At 42.3% G+C, this 15,990-nt stretch overlaps 1 protein-coding gene across 2 annotated transcripts; it reads right to left on the bottom strand.

Annotated features, from left to right (window-relative positions):
• Positions 1 to 484: 484 nt before the first annotated feature.
• SH3BP5L (SH3 binding domain protein 5 like) lies at positions 485 to 15,469 on the bottom strand. Of its 2 annotated transcripts, none has more exons than XM_049771870.1 (8): positions 15,276 to 15,469; positions 14,393 to 15,017; positions 7,607 to 7,669; positions 7,386 to 7,514; positions 4,363 to 4,524; positions 2,920 to 3,093; positions 679 to 2,215; positions 485 to 607 (listed from the first exon to the last, which is right to left on the bottom strand). In XM_049771870.1, the coding sequence occupies exons 2-7, from the start codon at positions 14,573 to 14,575 to the stop codon at positions 1,745 to 1,747; spliced, it is 1,182 nt and encodes a 393-aa protein (XP_049627827.1). In that variant the 5' UTR covers positions 14,576 to 15,017; positions 15,276 to 15,469; the 3' UTR covers positions 485 to 607; positions 679 to 1,744. The 2 variants fall into 2 exon arrangements, with proteins under 2 accessions (XP_049627827.1, XP_049627828.1); XM_049771871.1 differs by having other exon boundaries at positions 15,434 to 15,465.
• Positions 15,470 to 15,990: the final 521 nt, after the last annotated feature.

Raw genomic sequence — 15,990 nt, 5'->3', positions numbered from 1 at the left:
CTTCATGTTCATACCCAGACATGTCCAGCATTCTCATCAGTCAAGTACCAAAATGGATCTAACAACCACCTTGCAGACTCCAAGGTCAGCTTTTCCACATCCATCACTACCTCATTCAGGGAATAGCAAAGGTCACCAATAGTGGCATCTATCCTAGCCTAGTTTCCAATCCAGTATGACTGGTAGCCATGAGCCACTTTAAAAAACATACTCATTTTTCTCCTCCGTGGCTCTGTTTGCCTCCAGAAAAGTACTCCCTGACCAATCATCAAAAGAAACTTACATATAACTTCCTCCTATACTTACCCCACTGTACCTTCTCACAACCTGGGCGTTGATAATAAACTTTACTATTAAACAGTATTTTATTCAAAGGGGGGCAAACCCTTTACACACAGACATGTATGCACACATGCTCAAGTTCCCCTCTTTCTTCCTCCATTCCTGGCCACCTCAAACTCCCATTTTCTTAGTATGACCATCATGCAATACCCTCCATATAATGATCCAATTCTCTTCCAGTTCATAGCAGCAATACATAAGCTAGGTAGGAACTTTATCTAGACTCCATTTCTCAGTCTTCTGGGTGAAATGATTGGTTCTCCACCTAATTCCCCCACAACACACACACACACACACACACACACACACACACACACACACACACTGGTTCCCCACCTGATTCCCCCACAACACACACACATACACACACACACACACACACACACACACACACACACACACACACACACACACACACACACACACACACATCCTAAGAGCAATAGACAATTGCAGTGTCTCCCTGTAGATAGTATGGCCTTTTACCCTAGGCCAACCCCTTGCATCAGGGAAAGCTTGATTGCAAAACTTATGTGATCTTATGGTCTGTTTGGGGGAAAACAATGAATGTAGTTAAGCACCAAATTTCCTAATGCAGCCCTGCAGAAAGGTAATTAAAATTAGCACAGTACTTTCTGTCCATAACTCCACAGCAGAATCGCAGGTATTTCAACCATCAGGAAAGAAAACATTTTATCTCTATCCAGTCTAACTCTTTTAGAGATCTACTAGCACCCTAGGCAATCTTAAAGGTCCAATCTAGATGGAAAATACCTCGCACACTGGAGTATGTTTGGAGATGGTAGTATGTTAATGTTGACAGTGGAGTGGAGTTTATACTACTCTGACACTGGCACTCTAGTCTTGCCTTAAAATACACAGAAGAGAGTCGCTTCTGTCATGAGAAGTATGTGCTGAAAAGTGTAGTGTCTTCTGAGGAATACATTCTTATAGTGCATCTAACAAGACATAAATGGGCCAGCTGGAACAGAGGAAAGGGCACAGGGCACTAGAAGAGGTTAGCAGCATCTCTAGGGCCCTCAATGAAGCAAGAAAGTAGGAGGGACCAAGTCTATAGAAAAGACAACTTTCAGGATCGAAGCTGTGATGCCAAGATCAGGCCCAGCGCCCACCTCTTCTGAAGGGTGTCCATGTGCCTTCTAGAACAAGTTCCGTAAAAGAAAAGCCAGAAAGATGAAAGGACAGACATCCAAAAGAGCACAAAAAAGGGTATCTGATTGTGAGCAGACAGCAGTTGGAGAAGAAATGTATGAACCAAGCCTTCTGAAAAGGTCTGACCTAACCTCTGTGAGGTAAGCAAGGTCCATTGCAGAGGGAGCTGAAGACTGCTAGGTTCCTGTGTGGGCTGATAATGGTAAGACACAGTTCTCTAAGTATAGAGCTATAGGCTGACACTGCGCTGATGTCGGCCCCCACGGCTCCCACTGTCACTACCCTGATGTACCCCACTCTGAGAATCAATCTCCTGGCCATCCAGACTGGTATGATCTGAGAGACCTCGCAGATGCTCCACAGAGTCACACTTCTGCAAATCAGAAGCCACAGTACGTAGGCTCAACAGGCTCAGCGTGTCCATGTCCCGAATGGCCCCAGGCTCCAGGTTAATACCTTCCTCTAGTACCCCACCCTCAGCCCCTTCAATAATTCCACTATCCCCATCCTCGCCTCCATCAGGCCCAGCTTCAGCTCCGATGGGAGAAGAGCGCCGCGGGCCTCGGGGGTGAGGAGACAGGCCCCGACGCCGTGCATGAATCTGCTCGCTGATCTGCTCCAGGTTGCGCAGGGCAACTGAATAGCGGGTCTTGGCCTGGGCCACCTGCTGTTCCAGCTCTGTCACTTTGGCCTTGTGCTCCTGCAGAGGAAGGGATAAAGTAACCCACCAGGCAACTTTCCACAGTCCATGAAGATGTTGGATTCTGTTAGCCCAAATTAGTACTCTCTTGAGATCAGCTTTCCCTACCACAACATACAGTATTTCATCCTACTCCACTCAATTCTTACTTTTCCTAGGTCCTCCTCTCCAGCATTTTCATACTTCTCCTGACCTACACTGAACAACCCAGATCTTTCTCCCAAGTCTTCATTCCCAGAGTTAGTTCCATTTTCATGTCTAGTTTTCTTCCCCATTCTCAGTGGTGTTTCTCATTTTCAATTCCACTCATTTATATTTACTTTGTTAGTTTAAAAAATGGGGTTCTCCAACAGTGCTCAAGGACTCTGCTACCAGTCCTAAACAGATGGGAAGGCAGCATAGCACAGCACAGTATTGGGGTCATCAGGCCTAATCCAATGGCCATGCCATGCAGGATCAAATAAACTCAGGGCCTCATCCATACAAAGAATGTACTCCATCCCTCTAAGTATCTCCACGACCCTCCCATTCTCCTTGTTTTTGACCAACACCAATCTTCTAACCCTATCTTCACTCCTATAGGACTGTTTATAAGACCATGTATCATCCTCTGTCCCACCACATTGGTGTAAAGGATGGCCCAGAATGACAGACCATACCTATCTCCCACCCAATATAACCACCCTCCCAACTCCCTCTGTTACCTCTAAAATCTGGCTGAACTGGGCCTTCAGCTCAAAGTAGGGACGACTCTTGCCAATTGCCCGACGAAGGGTCTTCTGTAGGGCCTGGACCCGAGCCTCAGCCTGCTGGCACAGCCGAGTCACTCGCTGGTGCTCCCGCTCACCACGAAGCCTCTCCTCCTCTGCCTCATTTACCTAGCCCAGGCAGAGGGCAGGAGACATATCATTGAGCCGAAATCCTTATGTCTTTTCCCTGTCATCTGTCCCACGTTGATCCCACCAGAGATTGCAGAAAACACTAAATTCTGACATTCAAAGGAAAACAGTAGGTCCTTACACCTGTTTACTGTTAACTTTGTTGCTTATATATGAATATACTAAGGCCCTGTTACTGTTTATGAGCATGTGGGGAAGGTCTGTAAATATAACAGCCACAGCCACTATCCATGGGCTGAGAATGACAGGATGGAAAAGGTCCCAATATGGGCAGCCAGACCTCCGAAATGGGTTTTCCAGGTGTCCACACTTGATCACAGAGCAGGTGAGTGCTTTACCAGGACCAAGCAGCTACCCTCACCACCTTTTGGGCAGAACCCTGAGGTCCACTGCAAAACACAACTTCACTAACCCAATGTTATATTCTACTTTCTGTGCGTTTGAATATAATCAGGATTGCTGTGTGAGGTCTTGACCATAGATAAAGAACACACCAAAATATCAAACATGGCCATCCCAAAGGAACTGCTATGGTAGACGACATGCATCCCCACAAAATTCACATACAGAAATCCTGGCCACTTTTCCCAAACTTCTTTGGCCTACCATCTCCGTTTTAAGGGGGCAGAGGAGACAGCAAAACAAAACTCATTACCCCACTAGAAGAACTATATCTTCTGTAAGTGTAAAAATAGAAAGCATACCCCTACTGCACTGTAACTACTAATTCACTGTCTTGCCCACTGTGGGAAACACTGTCCTAGATCCTCAGCTAAACAAGTAAACATGAGTTGAGTTCACTGAAAAGTAATTCATTCATGAGGAGGAAACTCTAATAAGTAAAATTAGTGTCCTTATAAAAGTCTTGAAGAAATATTCTCATTCCTTATCATGAAAACAAGTGAGAAGTCAAAAAAAAAAAAAAAAAAAAAAGAATGCCCTCACAAGACACTAGATCTACCTGTGCAGATCTTTAAGTCTTACTAACTTCCAGAATGGTGAGAAATACTTAAGATAAACAATCTATACTATCATGTTATAACAGCCAATGATAGGGGAAATAATATTAAGTGATGTGGGAAGCACTGGAGGTCAAATAGGGCTGAGATCAACAAATAGGCTTTGCCTGAAACAGTCAAAATTGAAGGGTGGAGAGAAAGGAAAGTGTAAGGAGAGTGATAAGATGAAGAAACAGCAAAGGAAATACTAGAACCAGTACAGAAAACCGCCCTGTACTGCCCGGCTCACCTTACAAGTGGCATGATTGAGCATCTCCTGCCATGTGGGATCCAGTCGGTTCTTATCTGCCATAACACCTTGCTCGGCCACAAATACCATCTCCCGAGCAGCATTGTGCATGCTGACAGCCCGTTCATAACGTAGTGCTGCCTTCTGGGTCTCCTGCTGGGCCTGAAGGGAGAAGACCATAAGGACGAGGACCGAAGAAACTGTCAACTGCCCATGGAGACTGTCTTGGGTAAGGACAAGAGAAGGAAGAAGACACATTACAATGTCACCTTCACTTCCCAGGCTCCTCCAAGGATAAATGCTGAGAAAGCAACATTCTGTATTATTATTATTATTTTGGGCCACACATTTGGGCCAATGACGTTCAGGGATTACTCCTGGCTATGCACTCAGAAATTGCTCCTGGCTTGGTGACCATATAGGACGCTGGGGTATCGAACCTGGTCCTTCCTGAGTCGCTGCATGCAAGGCAAGCGCCCTACCACTGAGTCATCGCTCTGGCCCCAACTTTCTGTATTATTAAGGATGTAAGAAAAGAAATAAATATAAAAATACAGATTAAAAGAATGGTACTGCCAATGTAGGATTAGAGTATAAAATCTAGCACTTTCAAAAATTGCTAGACTTGATTGAAGAGAATAGTACAACTGGTAGGGCACTTGTCTTATGACTGACCCAGCTTCTACTGCTGGCACCCATTATGAACCCGAGCCCCATGAGTAATGATCCTTGAGTACAGAGCCAGGACTAAGCCTTAAACACCACTGAGTTAGCCCAAAATAACAACAAAATGCTGGTCTTTTGTCCTATGGATAATAAAGGAAATTTCACTCAAGTTGGAAGATAAGTCTGCAACATAGTCCCAATCTATAGAAAATAAACCCCTGGTATCTTAAAGTCCAGTACAAAGGGTCAAGCTAAAGAAATCAGACAAATGCTCGAAATAACTTATCACAGCTATAGTCATCAAAAAAGTATTTCAGGGCCAGAGAGATGCCACAGCAGTGGGGTGTATGCCTTGCACGCGGCCGACCTGAAAAGAACCTGGTTTGATTCTCAGCATCCCATAAGGTCCCCTAGCCTGCCGGGGTGATTTCTGAGTGCAGAGCCAGGAGTAGTCCCTGAGCACCGCTGGATGTGGCCCCAAAACCAACCAATCAATCAATAAGGTGGTGGGGTGGGCAGAGAGATTATACAGTGGCTAAGGAACCTGCCTTACAGATGCCCAACCTGGATTGGATCATTGACACCCCAGATGATCTCCAAACTCTGCCATGGACTGATCCCTGAGCAGAGCAAGGGATAAGCTCTGGACACCACTAGGTATGGTATGGCCATAAAATAAAAAAAAAAATTTAGAATTTTAAAAAATATAAATAAAATGGTAAACAAATATAAATTCTAAGCTTTTAGTTATAAGGATCAGATTAAATGAATTAACAGTAAAATAAAAATGATATGGAAGTCAGAGATAGTTCAACAGGCTAGTAAAGGCATAGTGTGAATGCAAGAGGCCCAGGATCAAACTTCAGCAGTGCCTGGTTCCCTAAGCATCACCAGTTTAAATACCCAAGAACATACATACAGGAGAAGACTCTGAGTACCACTGGGTATAATGTATGTATGTATGTATATACATACATATATATGTATATAAACATATCATGGATGTCTAATTTACAAAGTAAAATACAGGAATAAAAATAGTACAAAATGGGTCAAGAATGTGGCTTTGAGGCAGATTATGTGCAATTATAGGTTCAATCCCTGACATTGTAAGGAAAAAACAAACTAGTAAATTATTTTTGCTTTTAGGGTCATACCTGGCTCTGTTCAGAGGTTACTCTGTGGCCAAAGGGTAACTCCTGGCAGTGTTCAGGGAACCATATGCAGTACTAAGGATCAAACAAGGAGAAGTCTGCAAAGTAAGCAGCTTAAATACTATCTCTCTGGCCCCAAATTTGGGTATAATCTTATTTTGATGGCATACCTCCAAAACCAAGTATTATATGTGATATATTAATCAGTTTCTTTTTTATATTTTATGATGCATTCATCTCTATTTTCTCTTCTCTCTGTCTCTCTCACCCTCACTCTTTCATACCCTCTTTCATACCCTGTGCTTGTCTACTTTTACTCTCAGGACTGTGATTAGAGCTTATTCTGGTCTCTTTCTTCAGAGATCACTCTTGGCTGGTTCAGAGACTGTACAGGATGCAGGGAATACCCAGGTTGACAGGATGTATGGCAAGTGCCCTACTGGCTGTATAATAACTCTGGCTTCCCAAATACTTTAATATCTTGGGTTTCATGCCACATATCCCATACCAGCAAATTACTAGAGTAGTAAGTTGTAAGTACAACATTCATAAACAACCATCCAAATTCTATCACCTTTATTTAACTCACATATCAATCATTATTTCTCCAACTCTATTTCTCACACCAGGGTCAGGAAACCAAAAAAATAGAGACCACCGCAATATTCCAAAATCCACTATTAAAATTACCCAATCTTAAGTTTGCTCAAGTTGCTTATTCTGCCTTACAAAAATCACAGTAAAACTATGCTAATGAAAGCTTTCTCCTTTTGCCTCTTGATCAGCCCAGGTACTTCTCCAAGTAGTTTTACATGGCATGGTATACTCCCTTCCTTTTAGGAACTGTAAGGAATGAACTCTTTTACAAACTCTTTTACATGGAGTGGCATATTCCCTTCCTTTTAGGAACTATAAGGAATGAACTCTTTCAATGCTGTCCTCTCTGCCTCTCACCAAACTTGACTTTACCTTCAGTGATAAAAAGTATGAAATAGCACTTGGGGCAATCTTGTTTATCTTCTCTTCTTTGTTTTACAGTTTTAGATATAATTAGTTTTCTAATAGTGAATCTACATTATATGTGTAAATGATAAAAAGGGAGAAGGACAGGCTAAAGACTGAAAAGGTAAGTTAAAAAACCCCACAAATCAAAAGTGAGAGAGAAATAAGAATCTCTCATAGAGATAGAAGAACTAGCCATACCTCCTTAGCCAGTCGACGAGCCTCATAGTAGGGACGGGCCTTCTCAATACAGTTCCCCAAGTGGGAGCCCTGTGTATTAAGCTTCCTTGCCGACTCTTGTAGGATCCTACGATAGGTGGTCCTGGCCTCCTAGGAAAGTAATAGAGATGTTACAGACAAAAAACATACAAACATTAATAACCCTAGTTAGCCCAAGGAAGTCAGGAAAAAATGACACTCACATCCAGCTGTAGCTCTACCTGGTTAATCTCCTCACTGGCCTGGTTCAGATGTTCCAGTTCTTCCTGCAACAGAGAGGGAAGATAGAGCAGTAGAACAATGTTTCATGTGAACCTAGTGGAGCAGAAGTGCAAGTAGAGAGGAAAAACCTATGCAAACAGCAAAGAAGAGAAATGAAAGGGAGCATCAGGTAGTTTTGATGCATATGTGCACACAGCTAAGTTAAGTCTGTTCTCTTTCAAGATCACACTGCCAGGGTGTGAATGCATTCACACTCTAGATAGGAGTCTCCTCAGTCTATTTCAGACAGAAAACAAGTCCCTGGGTGCTGGAATAACCAGTCTTCACTCTATTCAGGATGATTCTTTTTTGATGGTCCTTGTCATTCATTGGATGGAAGCACTTACCCTCCCTGTTCTCCATCCCAGTATATGGCCTTTTGCTTCCCAATAAAGACCCTGAGTACTCAGGAAGAAACTGCTTGTCATTTCGGTTTTCCACTACTGAACTTTCGGCTTGCTTAGTCTTAGGGCTAAGTATGTTGAAGGACTGCAGTGGAAATTCCTAAACCTGTTTTATCTCCGTAACTGTGTGTGGATTACATCAGTGTTTGCTTCCAGATTCATGTCCTTCCAATCCCCTGGGTTAGGGGCATGAGGCTTCTGCTAATCCTGGTACCTGAACAGGTACCGCCATCCATGACCTAGGCATATATTTATCACACACACATCAAAAATTCAGCTCCATATGATTGATATTCTCGCAGTCTAGTTAGTAAACAAAAGACCCTTTTGATATTAAAAACTTTGTTAGGGAACACATGGTGAAGACCAGTAGGGTCACTAATTGACAGCAGATGCAAGCCATGTCTAGATACTCAAAGCACTTACTACCAGCCAGGAAATCAAAAGCAGAACAGGTATGGAAAAACCTGTGTATCTGAAGCACAAAGGTTGGCCAGGTGAGAGAAACAAGATTCAGCACAAGAGAGAGCATATTTGGACTTTCACGATGGCAGGAGACCCCTGGTCTTTGTCCTTACACAAATATCTAAGCAATGTAAAAAAAATCTGGAGGGGCTATGAATACAAAAGTAGAAGCTATCTGCACTCAAGGTTGGAGAAGAAAAGGTAGATCCCATAGAAAGATTGTACACATGGGGCCGGGTAGGTGGCGCTGGAGGTAAGGTGTCTGCCTTGCAAGCGCTAGCCAAGGAAGGACCGCGGTTCGATCCCCCGGCATCCCATATGGTCCCCCCAAGCCAGGGGCGATTTCTGAGCACATAGCCAGGAGTAACCCCTGAGTGTCAAATGGGTGTGGCCCAAAAACAAAAAAAACAAAAAACAAAACAAAAAAAAAAAAGAAAGATTGTACACAGAAGCTGAAGAGTCTGATGAAAAAGACCTCTGTCACTAATACAAGATGCTTCCAATGACAAGATATTACTCAGGAAGAAGATGCCAGGTACACTGGTTTGAGCACCCCACCTTGGGTTTGAAAAATGAACAATGGAACCAGTCAGGCCTTTTGCCAGCACTTCTAAGTGAGAAGCCAGAGAGTGGGGATGAATTAATGACCTGGGAGCCTGAAGCCCAGCAATTCAAGAATATGAATTACATTACTCTTCCAAAGAGAAGTAATGATTGAGAAAATAGCTGTATTCATCTTGCTACTGAAAAGTCCTCTTGACCTCTCACCCCTAGACAGGTCAGAGGGACTTAGCCTGGTATCATCTTGCTTTCTTTACCAAAAGACAACACATATATACTTGGGAGAAAACAACATTTTTTGCTGGCTTACATTCTTCATCTCAGTTAGCATTTCCAACAACCCAACATATCATGCCACTTTAGTTCTCTACTCTTCCTCAAACCCAAGATTTGAGTTAATAAGTAAAAATCAGGAATTTAAGTTATATGCCCTGATTTTAGAAACACCACAAAAAATATATATAACAGAATCTGAACCAATGATGTCTACAATAGCTTGCTCTTAAAGCTCATGTCTCCTCTGAACATGGATCTTGCTTGCTTGTCTGTATGTCTCTCTGCTAGCCTTTTCCTCTCGGACAAAAAGTGTTCTCTCTTGAATACATATTTCCTCTTTCTCTCCTTTCACATGTTTCAAGCAAATTTTGTTCAATAAAAATGCCATGTTTCACTTAATAAAAAAAAAAAACACCCACATCAATGTCGATTGACTTTAAAAACTTCAGAAAATAGCTATCCAACAAATAACAGAATCTCATATGACTGCTATTTTCTAAAAGCCTTTTTTAAAAATTACAAAAATATATCTAAAATAAAACAAAAATATAAATTTAATTTACACAATATAGTCAAAAGATAGGGGCTGGAGCGGTGGTGCAAGCAGTAAGGCGTCTGCCTTGCATGAGCTAACCCAGGATGGACCACAGTTTGATCCCCCGGCTTCCCATATGGTCCCCCAAGCCAGGAACAATTTCTGAGCACACAGCCAGGAATAACCCGAGCGTTATCGATAATCTAACAATTTAACATTTCTCATTCTTTGTTTTAAACTAAAATTTTCACAAACTTGACTTCTTAGGACACATTTCAACTTGGCCGGTAGCATGTGACTCCCATACTATTTAGGCATTCTGGAAACCTGAAGAGTCAAACTAGAGTCCATAAAACAGGAAGCCAATTTAGAACAATATACTCCAAAGAAGAAAGAGATCAAAGGGTAGCAACCAATGTGGAGCATCTTCCTAATAAGGACATTACCTTTAGCTGATTAGATTACCCTAACTAGCCTTCACAAACAATGATACCTTGTCAGAGCTAAGAGGCAATATCTCTGTAGAAACAATTTCTTATAGCTTAACTTAGTCTACCTGGGTTTAAGAATATCAGGGAGATAAGATGACTGTTACTTTTAGTAGCTCCCACTGGAATTTTCTTTTCATATTGTTAGAAAAGAAACAATGAGGTAGGGAATCGGGGACAAAACTAGGAATCAAACTTTGATTTGGCTAGTAGTAAGGATAGCTCTGAATGAATCTCAAAAAAAAAAATAGGAGTATCATCCCCTAGGAAAATCATAGTATTGAGACAAACACTGATTGTGGAGAAGAGTGGAGGTAAGTAAAACTCACTCTTCAAAGGTCCTATTACAGCATTCAAAGTCTAATGGCCCAATAATCTTTGGGTCAATGATCCAATGATCCAGTCCTTGACAGTATCATCAGAAGTTATCACCATTTGAAAAACAATATGAAAAGTTCAGACTTCTACCAAAAAAACAGATGTATGCATTAGCTTTCTATACGCTAACACACCCATATAATTGCTTTAGCAATTATAGTCTTCTGTAAATGCACCTCAAAGCTTTTTCTAATAGGACAAAGAATGAGATCAGAACAAATTACACAAAAAGTGATTCTGAGGAGAACAGCCAAGTTGGAGAAGCCTCAGGGCAAAGTTTGCTGGGATACTAAGTTACTAAAGAGCTGTTTTGTGCAGTTGACAACATTGTCCATTTGGAACTCCTGGCACTTGGCTCAAATGGTACTCAAGAAGAATAAAGTCTGAGTCAGCATGCATCATCCACTCAGTGTGCAGTCAGCAAGGAAGGTGACCTTCCTGAAACATGCATTTCCTGAATGCCAGACATTCATTTACAGGCATGGATGCTTAAGGTAACTGATGCACCTATCTACCTCCTACAGTTCACCAGTGACTCGTGGTAGTGATGAGGTAAAGTAACTGTGTACACCAAGACCAAAAATGTCAATATTATTGTAAATAATAACCTAAATTATATTTAAGAAAACTAAGAAAAAGAAAAAGGAGGAGGGCCGGAGAGATAGTATGGAGGTAATTAGGTAATTTGCCTTCCATGCAGAAGGATGGTGGTTCGAATCCCGGCATCCCATATGGTCCCCTGAGCCTGCCAGGAGCGATTTCTGAGCATAGAGCCAAGAGTAATCCCTGGGCGCTGCCGGGTGTGACCCAAAAAACCAAAAACCAAAAACCAAAAAAAAAAAAAAAAAAAAAAAAAGAAAAGAAAAGAAAAGAAATATAAGGAATAAATAACTGAGACATGAATACAATTACAAAGGAATCTGAGAGTCATAAGGAAGCAGACTCAGACAGTCCTAGGGCCACCCGTCTTCATTCTGCTAAAACCCTCTCACTAAACTGTTAGGGAACATGGAAAAATAAGATGTGGAAAACCACCCAATGGTTTTCCCAAGAGGAGAACAAACTTGAGACAGGCATGGATATGGCTTCTTGACAGATTTATAGAGAAATCCAACCAAAAAAAAAAAAAAAGAACAAAAGTTTTGGAGCTGTCAAAAAAACTCATCAACTGGGTTAAAAAATTTTGTCCTTCAGGCCATAGCAATAGCAGTGGTACAGTGTTTGCTTTGCACACAGCCAACCTGGGACAGACCTGGGTTTGATTCCTGGTATCCCGTACGGTTCCAAGCCTACCAGGAGCAATTTCTGAGTGAAGAGCCAGGAGTAAACCCTGAGTGCTATCAGGTATGGCCCAAAAACAACAACAAGAACAAAATGTTGTCCTAGGAAAACCATATCTGGAATTTCCAGGAAAACACCTGAACAGGATCCAATTTGGGGCTGTCTTTGGCCCAGTGAACTTAATCAAACTTCCTGTCGGAACTAGTTTTGCCCCTCCTGAACTAGCAGAATTCACAAGTCTCGACAGGGCTCAGGGAATGGTATATTTAAAGTCCAATACAGAATTCTGGTGGATCTGAGTTCTGAGAATCCAGAAAAACAAACATACATTTAAAATGCTTACTATATTATCAAGATAATAGGGTCTTGTATATTGACAACACCAAAAGAAACCTCAAATGACATTCTCTTCCCCTTTATTAAAAGAGCACACATTCAAAAAGGCTGAATGCCACAAGACTCATCTATGAAAACAGCTTCTTCTATAAAGTTAGATAGGGAATTCCAGTCAAGACTACGTAATCAATGAGGGTACCCTAGACAGCAGAATTTTCATGGAAACCCCATAAATTCCATTTCTCCCAATTTAACAAGACAGAGACTAGGATCTGTCAATTTGTCTCACTCAACTAGTACTAATGGTTCCCTGAGGCAGTAGTCTTCTCACAAAGCTTATTCAATAAAACTGTCTATGAAAACAAAGATTTCTATTTCTATACTTCTACACTGCCAATAGTATCTGGGGAATAGCATTCATTGTTACTGATTTTATTTTAAGGTACATAGTCACATGCAACTACCATAGACAGTTGTTATTGGACAGCATGTGGGTGACTTCACATCTTACATAGAGGCACAGAAAAAAAAGAGAACATGACACAATGAAGAAAGTAAAAAGTAACTTCAGTGGAATCTCCTTTACAGTGGTGGGGGGCAAGGAAAATGTCAGGGAGATGTTATGAAGTGTACTAGTACTACAACCTTCCTCCCCTAGGAATAGACAGGTGTCTCATAAGGGTACCTATAAAATCTTACAAAAATTAGCAACAACAAAAAAAATCATAAGACTGTCAAACAGCAGGAAGCTGTTGTCCAAGCTAAATCAATCCCTTTATAAAGAAAATGAAGCTTATAAGGTTACATGACTTGTATAAAAAAATCACAGATCACTGGGGCTGAAGGCACACCAAATCTCAAGCCTTTCATACAATATGAATCTTTGGTGGTTTAAGAGTCTAGCAGGAGAAATTGAGCCATTTTTATACAATGCCCATGAAATTAGCTGAGATAAATTATTCACAATACCATGAAGACTCGTTATTGAACCACTTGGATGTATGTATAGTACCCCTATCTCATCTCAGAAATCCCACCAAAATGGCAAGAAGTATATATTAGGACGTATTTAATTTTTGCATTGGTTAACTCAAGTGACCCGATGTAAGCTTGCTGACAGAGATATCTTGTATGCAATATTCCTGGCTCACCTAAAAAAGGTATGAATCACTACCACGTAAAAATCTTAAAAGACGCTACCAGACCAACTGACTAACTCAAGCCCCAAACACACAATAGCATCCTTGCCTTTCCTTCCCAAACAGCTTCCCTTAGATTTAGAAGGTCTTCCCAGCCACTGTCAAGAAACACTGCAATGGAGTCCTGGCTAATTATAAATCTATGGAGGTGTCTTCTTAACCCACTGTTCTGTGGAGTCCCTTACAAGATCCATCTTACCAACAAGCATGTCAAGTTTCCATGATGATAACCCAGTTCTATTCATTTAAGAGATCCAGCACTCTCAGGTTCAAGAATAACTATTAGGGACACCACAACAGATAAAATTCCCTAAACACATCAGATTGACTTGTAGGTATAAACTTGAGGTCTTTATAAAACATGAGTAGTTTCATCTTTATAGATGTGAATTTTTGAGTAAACATTGATGAAGTAATAGAAAAGATTCAAAACTGCTTCTCCTTTTCCACTCACATCTCTAGGTCAGCTGCCTCTCTGCTTATTTGTAAAGAACAACTTTATCTCCACTTACCTGTTGTGTTAACTGCCTCTACTGCCAATTTGTTGCTTCACTTCTTCTGTAAAGCCTTCATCAACACATTAAAGACATTAAGACTGAGACTTTGTTTGCAGTCCCAACACATAATCCATTAAGCACTTATACCACAGAAGTAGAAATATAGATATAGGTACATATAGATATAACAATGATTTTTGTGACAACCTTCCCAACACAGTGCACTGAGAAAAAATAAGTCTAGTTCCGTAATCATCTGACAGCTCCTCAGGTAAACTGAAATCTCTTTTCTTGCTAAACCTTCTCACCTGTATTCTAGGGTCCAGTTCTTCTTCCTCTCTTGGGGACAATTTGGCCTCGTTGCTGTTGCTTCTACCTCTCTGGGGCTCTTCTGATACTGGGCTGCGAGTAAGTTCATCCTCAACAACTTCAGGCCGAATCTCCCCCTGTGGTGTTTCTCTCCCTCCTGGAACCTGCCTGAACTCAGCCATTCTGCTAGGGAGAGGGCAGAGCCCTTCTATACTAAAGAAAGGATTGGCATACTGGGTTTGGGCCAGAGGCCCCCAAATTGGGGTTTCTCTTGTTATGGGTACTAAGAAAGATTTCTCCTTTTAGAGTGAAAAAAGGGAGCACAGAAGAGCCTCACACAGTTAGGGGCAGAGATTCAAGCTGTCAGTGAGGTTCATAAAAATAGTCTGGTGTGGGCAAAAGTTCTTCTTCGGTCTCTGTTATGCAAAGTCTACCTGGAAAGAGCCAGAGCAAGAGCTCCGAAGCAGCTGGAAAAGGAGGCCTGGATCTAAGCCCAAGGCCTGCCAAAAGGAGCACCATTCGGGAGGGCTGAGGTAGGTAGATGCCTCCTGGCTGCGGTGGCAGCTGAGGAAAGGAAGAAGCCTGAGCCAAAGCAGAGGCCGCAGAACCAGAGTCTCTAGGAAGCTGCAGGAGAAACAAAGACAAACAAGTGCTTGGTCACCATGAAAACATTGCTCACCATGCCCCTTCCACCCCTCCAGTAGTATTCCAAGGATTCTACTCGCAGATCCCCTCTCCTCCAGGACCCTTCAGGCACACACACATACACACATACACATACATACACACACATTCCCTTGGTCTGCCAACCCAACTTCTTTCCTCAGCCGTCAAGGACTTGGACTCTTCAGTCTTTTCTCTCGCCCGTCCGACTCCATTTACCTTGGTCCTCCTGTCCCCGCCTCAACTTCTCTTCTCGCTCCAACCCTGCGGCCAATCTGAACCTGGCGTCTCCAACCCACATTCTTCCTTAAAACAAAAGCCTCTGCTCCCGGACATGTTACACACACGGGAGCCGAGGCCCAGCTTCAGTCCCTTACCTCAGTTTACGCTCCGCGAGCGGAAACCACCCAGCCAGTTTTTCCCCGCCTCAACGCGTTCACACGGCCCAATCAAATAACAGAATCGGCGGAAGCGGAAATGCGTCGTTTTATAAGTACCGCCCCTTTGACCTTTTAGTTCCACCTTCCTGTTCTGGGTCTCGGGGTCAGACTCGCATCCGAGTCCCCTCCCGCCTTTTATTGCCGTACAACATGGCGTCTCCCTAGGGTCTCTTTCCGTTTCCTCCAGCCCATGGTCCACCAAGAGTAAATAAAAATGAAAAAAAACTTTCTGCACCTAAAAATTTTTCAGGAAGACTGAGAAAAGAGTCCTTCAAGAATAAGGGAGCGGATTATAGATATAAATCATAAATCTATAGAAGAAATTGTATACAAGAGAGCCAAGAGTGAAGGCTTCCATCTTGCTTTACGGCGCTGCAACGTGGCCAGAAAGTTACTCCGGTCCCTCCCTGGAAAATAGTACAATTCCGGAAGTGAGTTCAGGCTCCCGGCTTCCGGGAACGAGCTGACTTCCCTGAGTGTGGTGTTGTTTTCCC

The sequence above is a fragment of the Suncus etruscus genome, chromosome 4 (genome assembly GCF_024139225.1).
Source record: "Suncus etruscus isolate mSunEtr1 chromosome 4, mSunEtr1.pri.cur, whole genome shotgun sequence".
Taxonomy (NCBI): domain Eukaryota; kingdom Metazoa; phylum Chordata; class Mammalia; order Eulipotyphla; family Soricidae; genus Suncus; species Suncus etruscus.
Note: the sequence above shows the minus strand (reverse complement) of the source record. Positions and strands in the feature narration are given on the sequence as shown.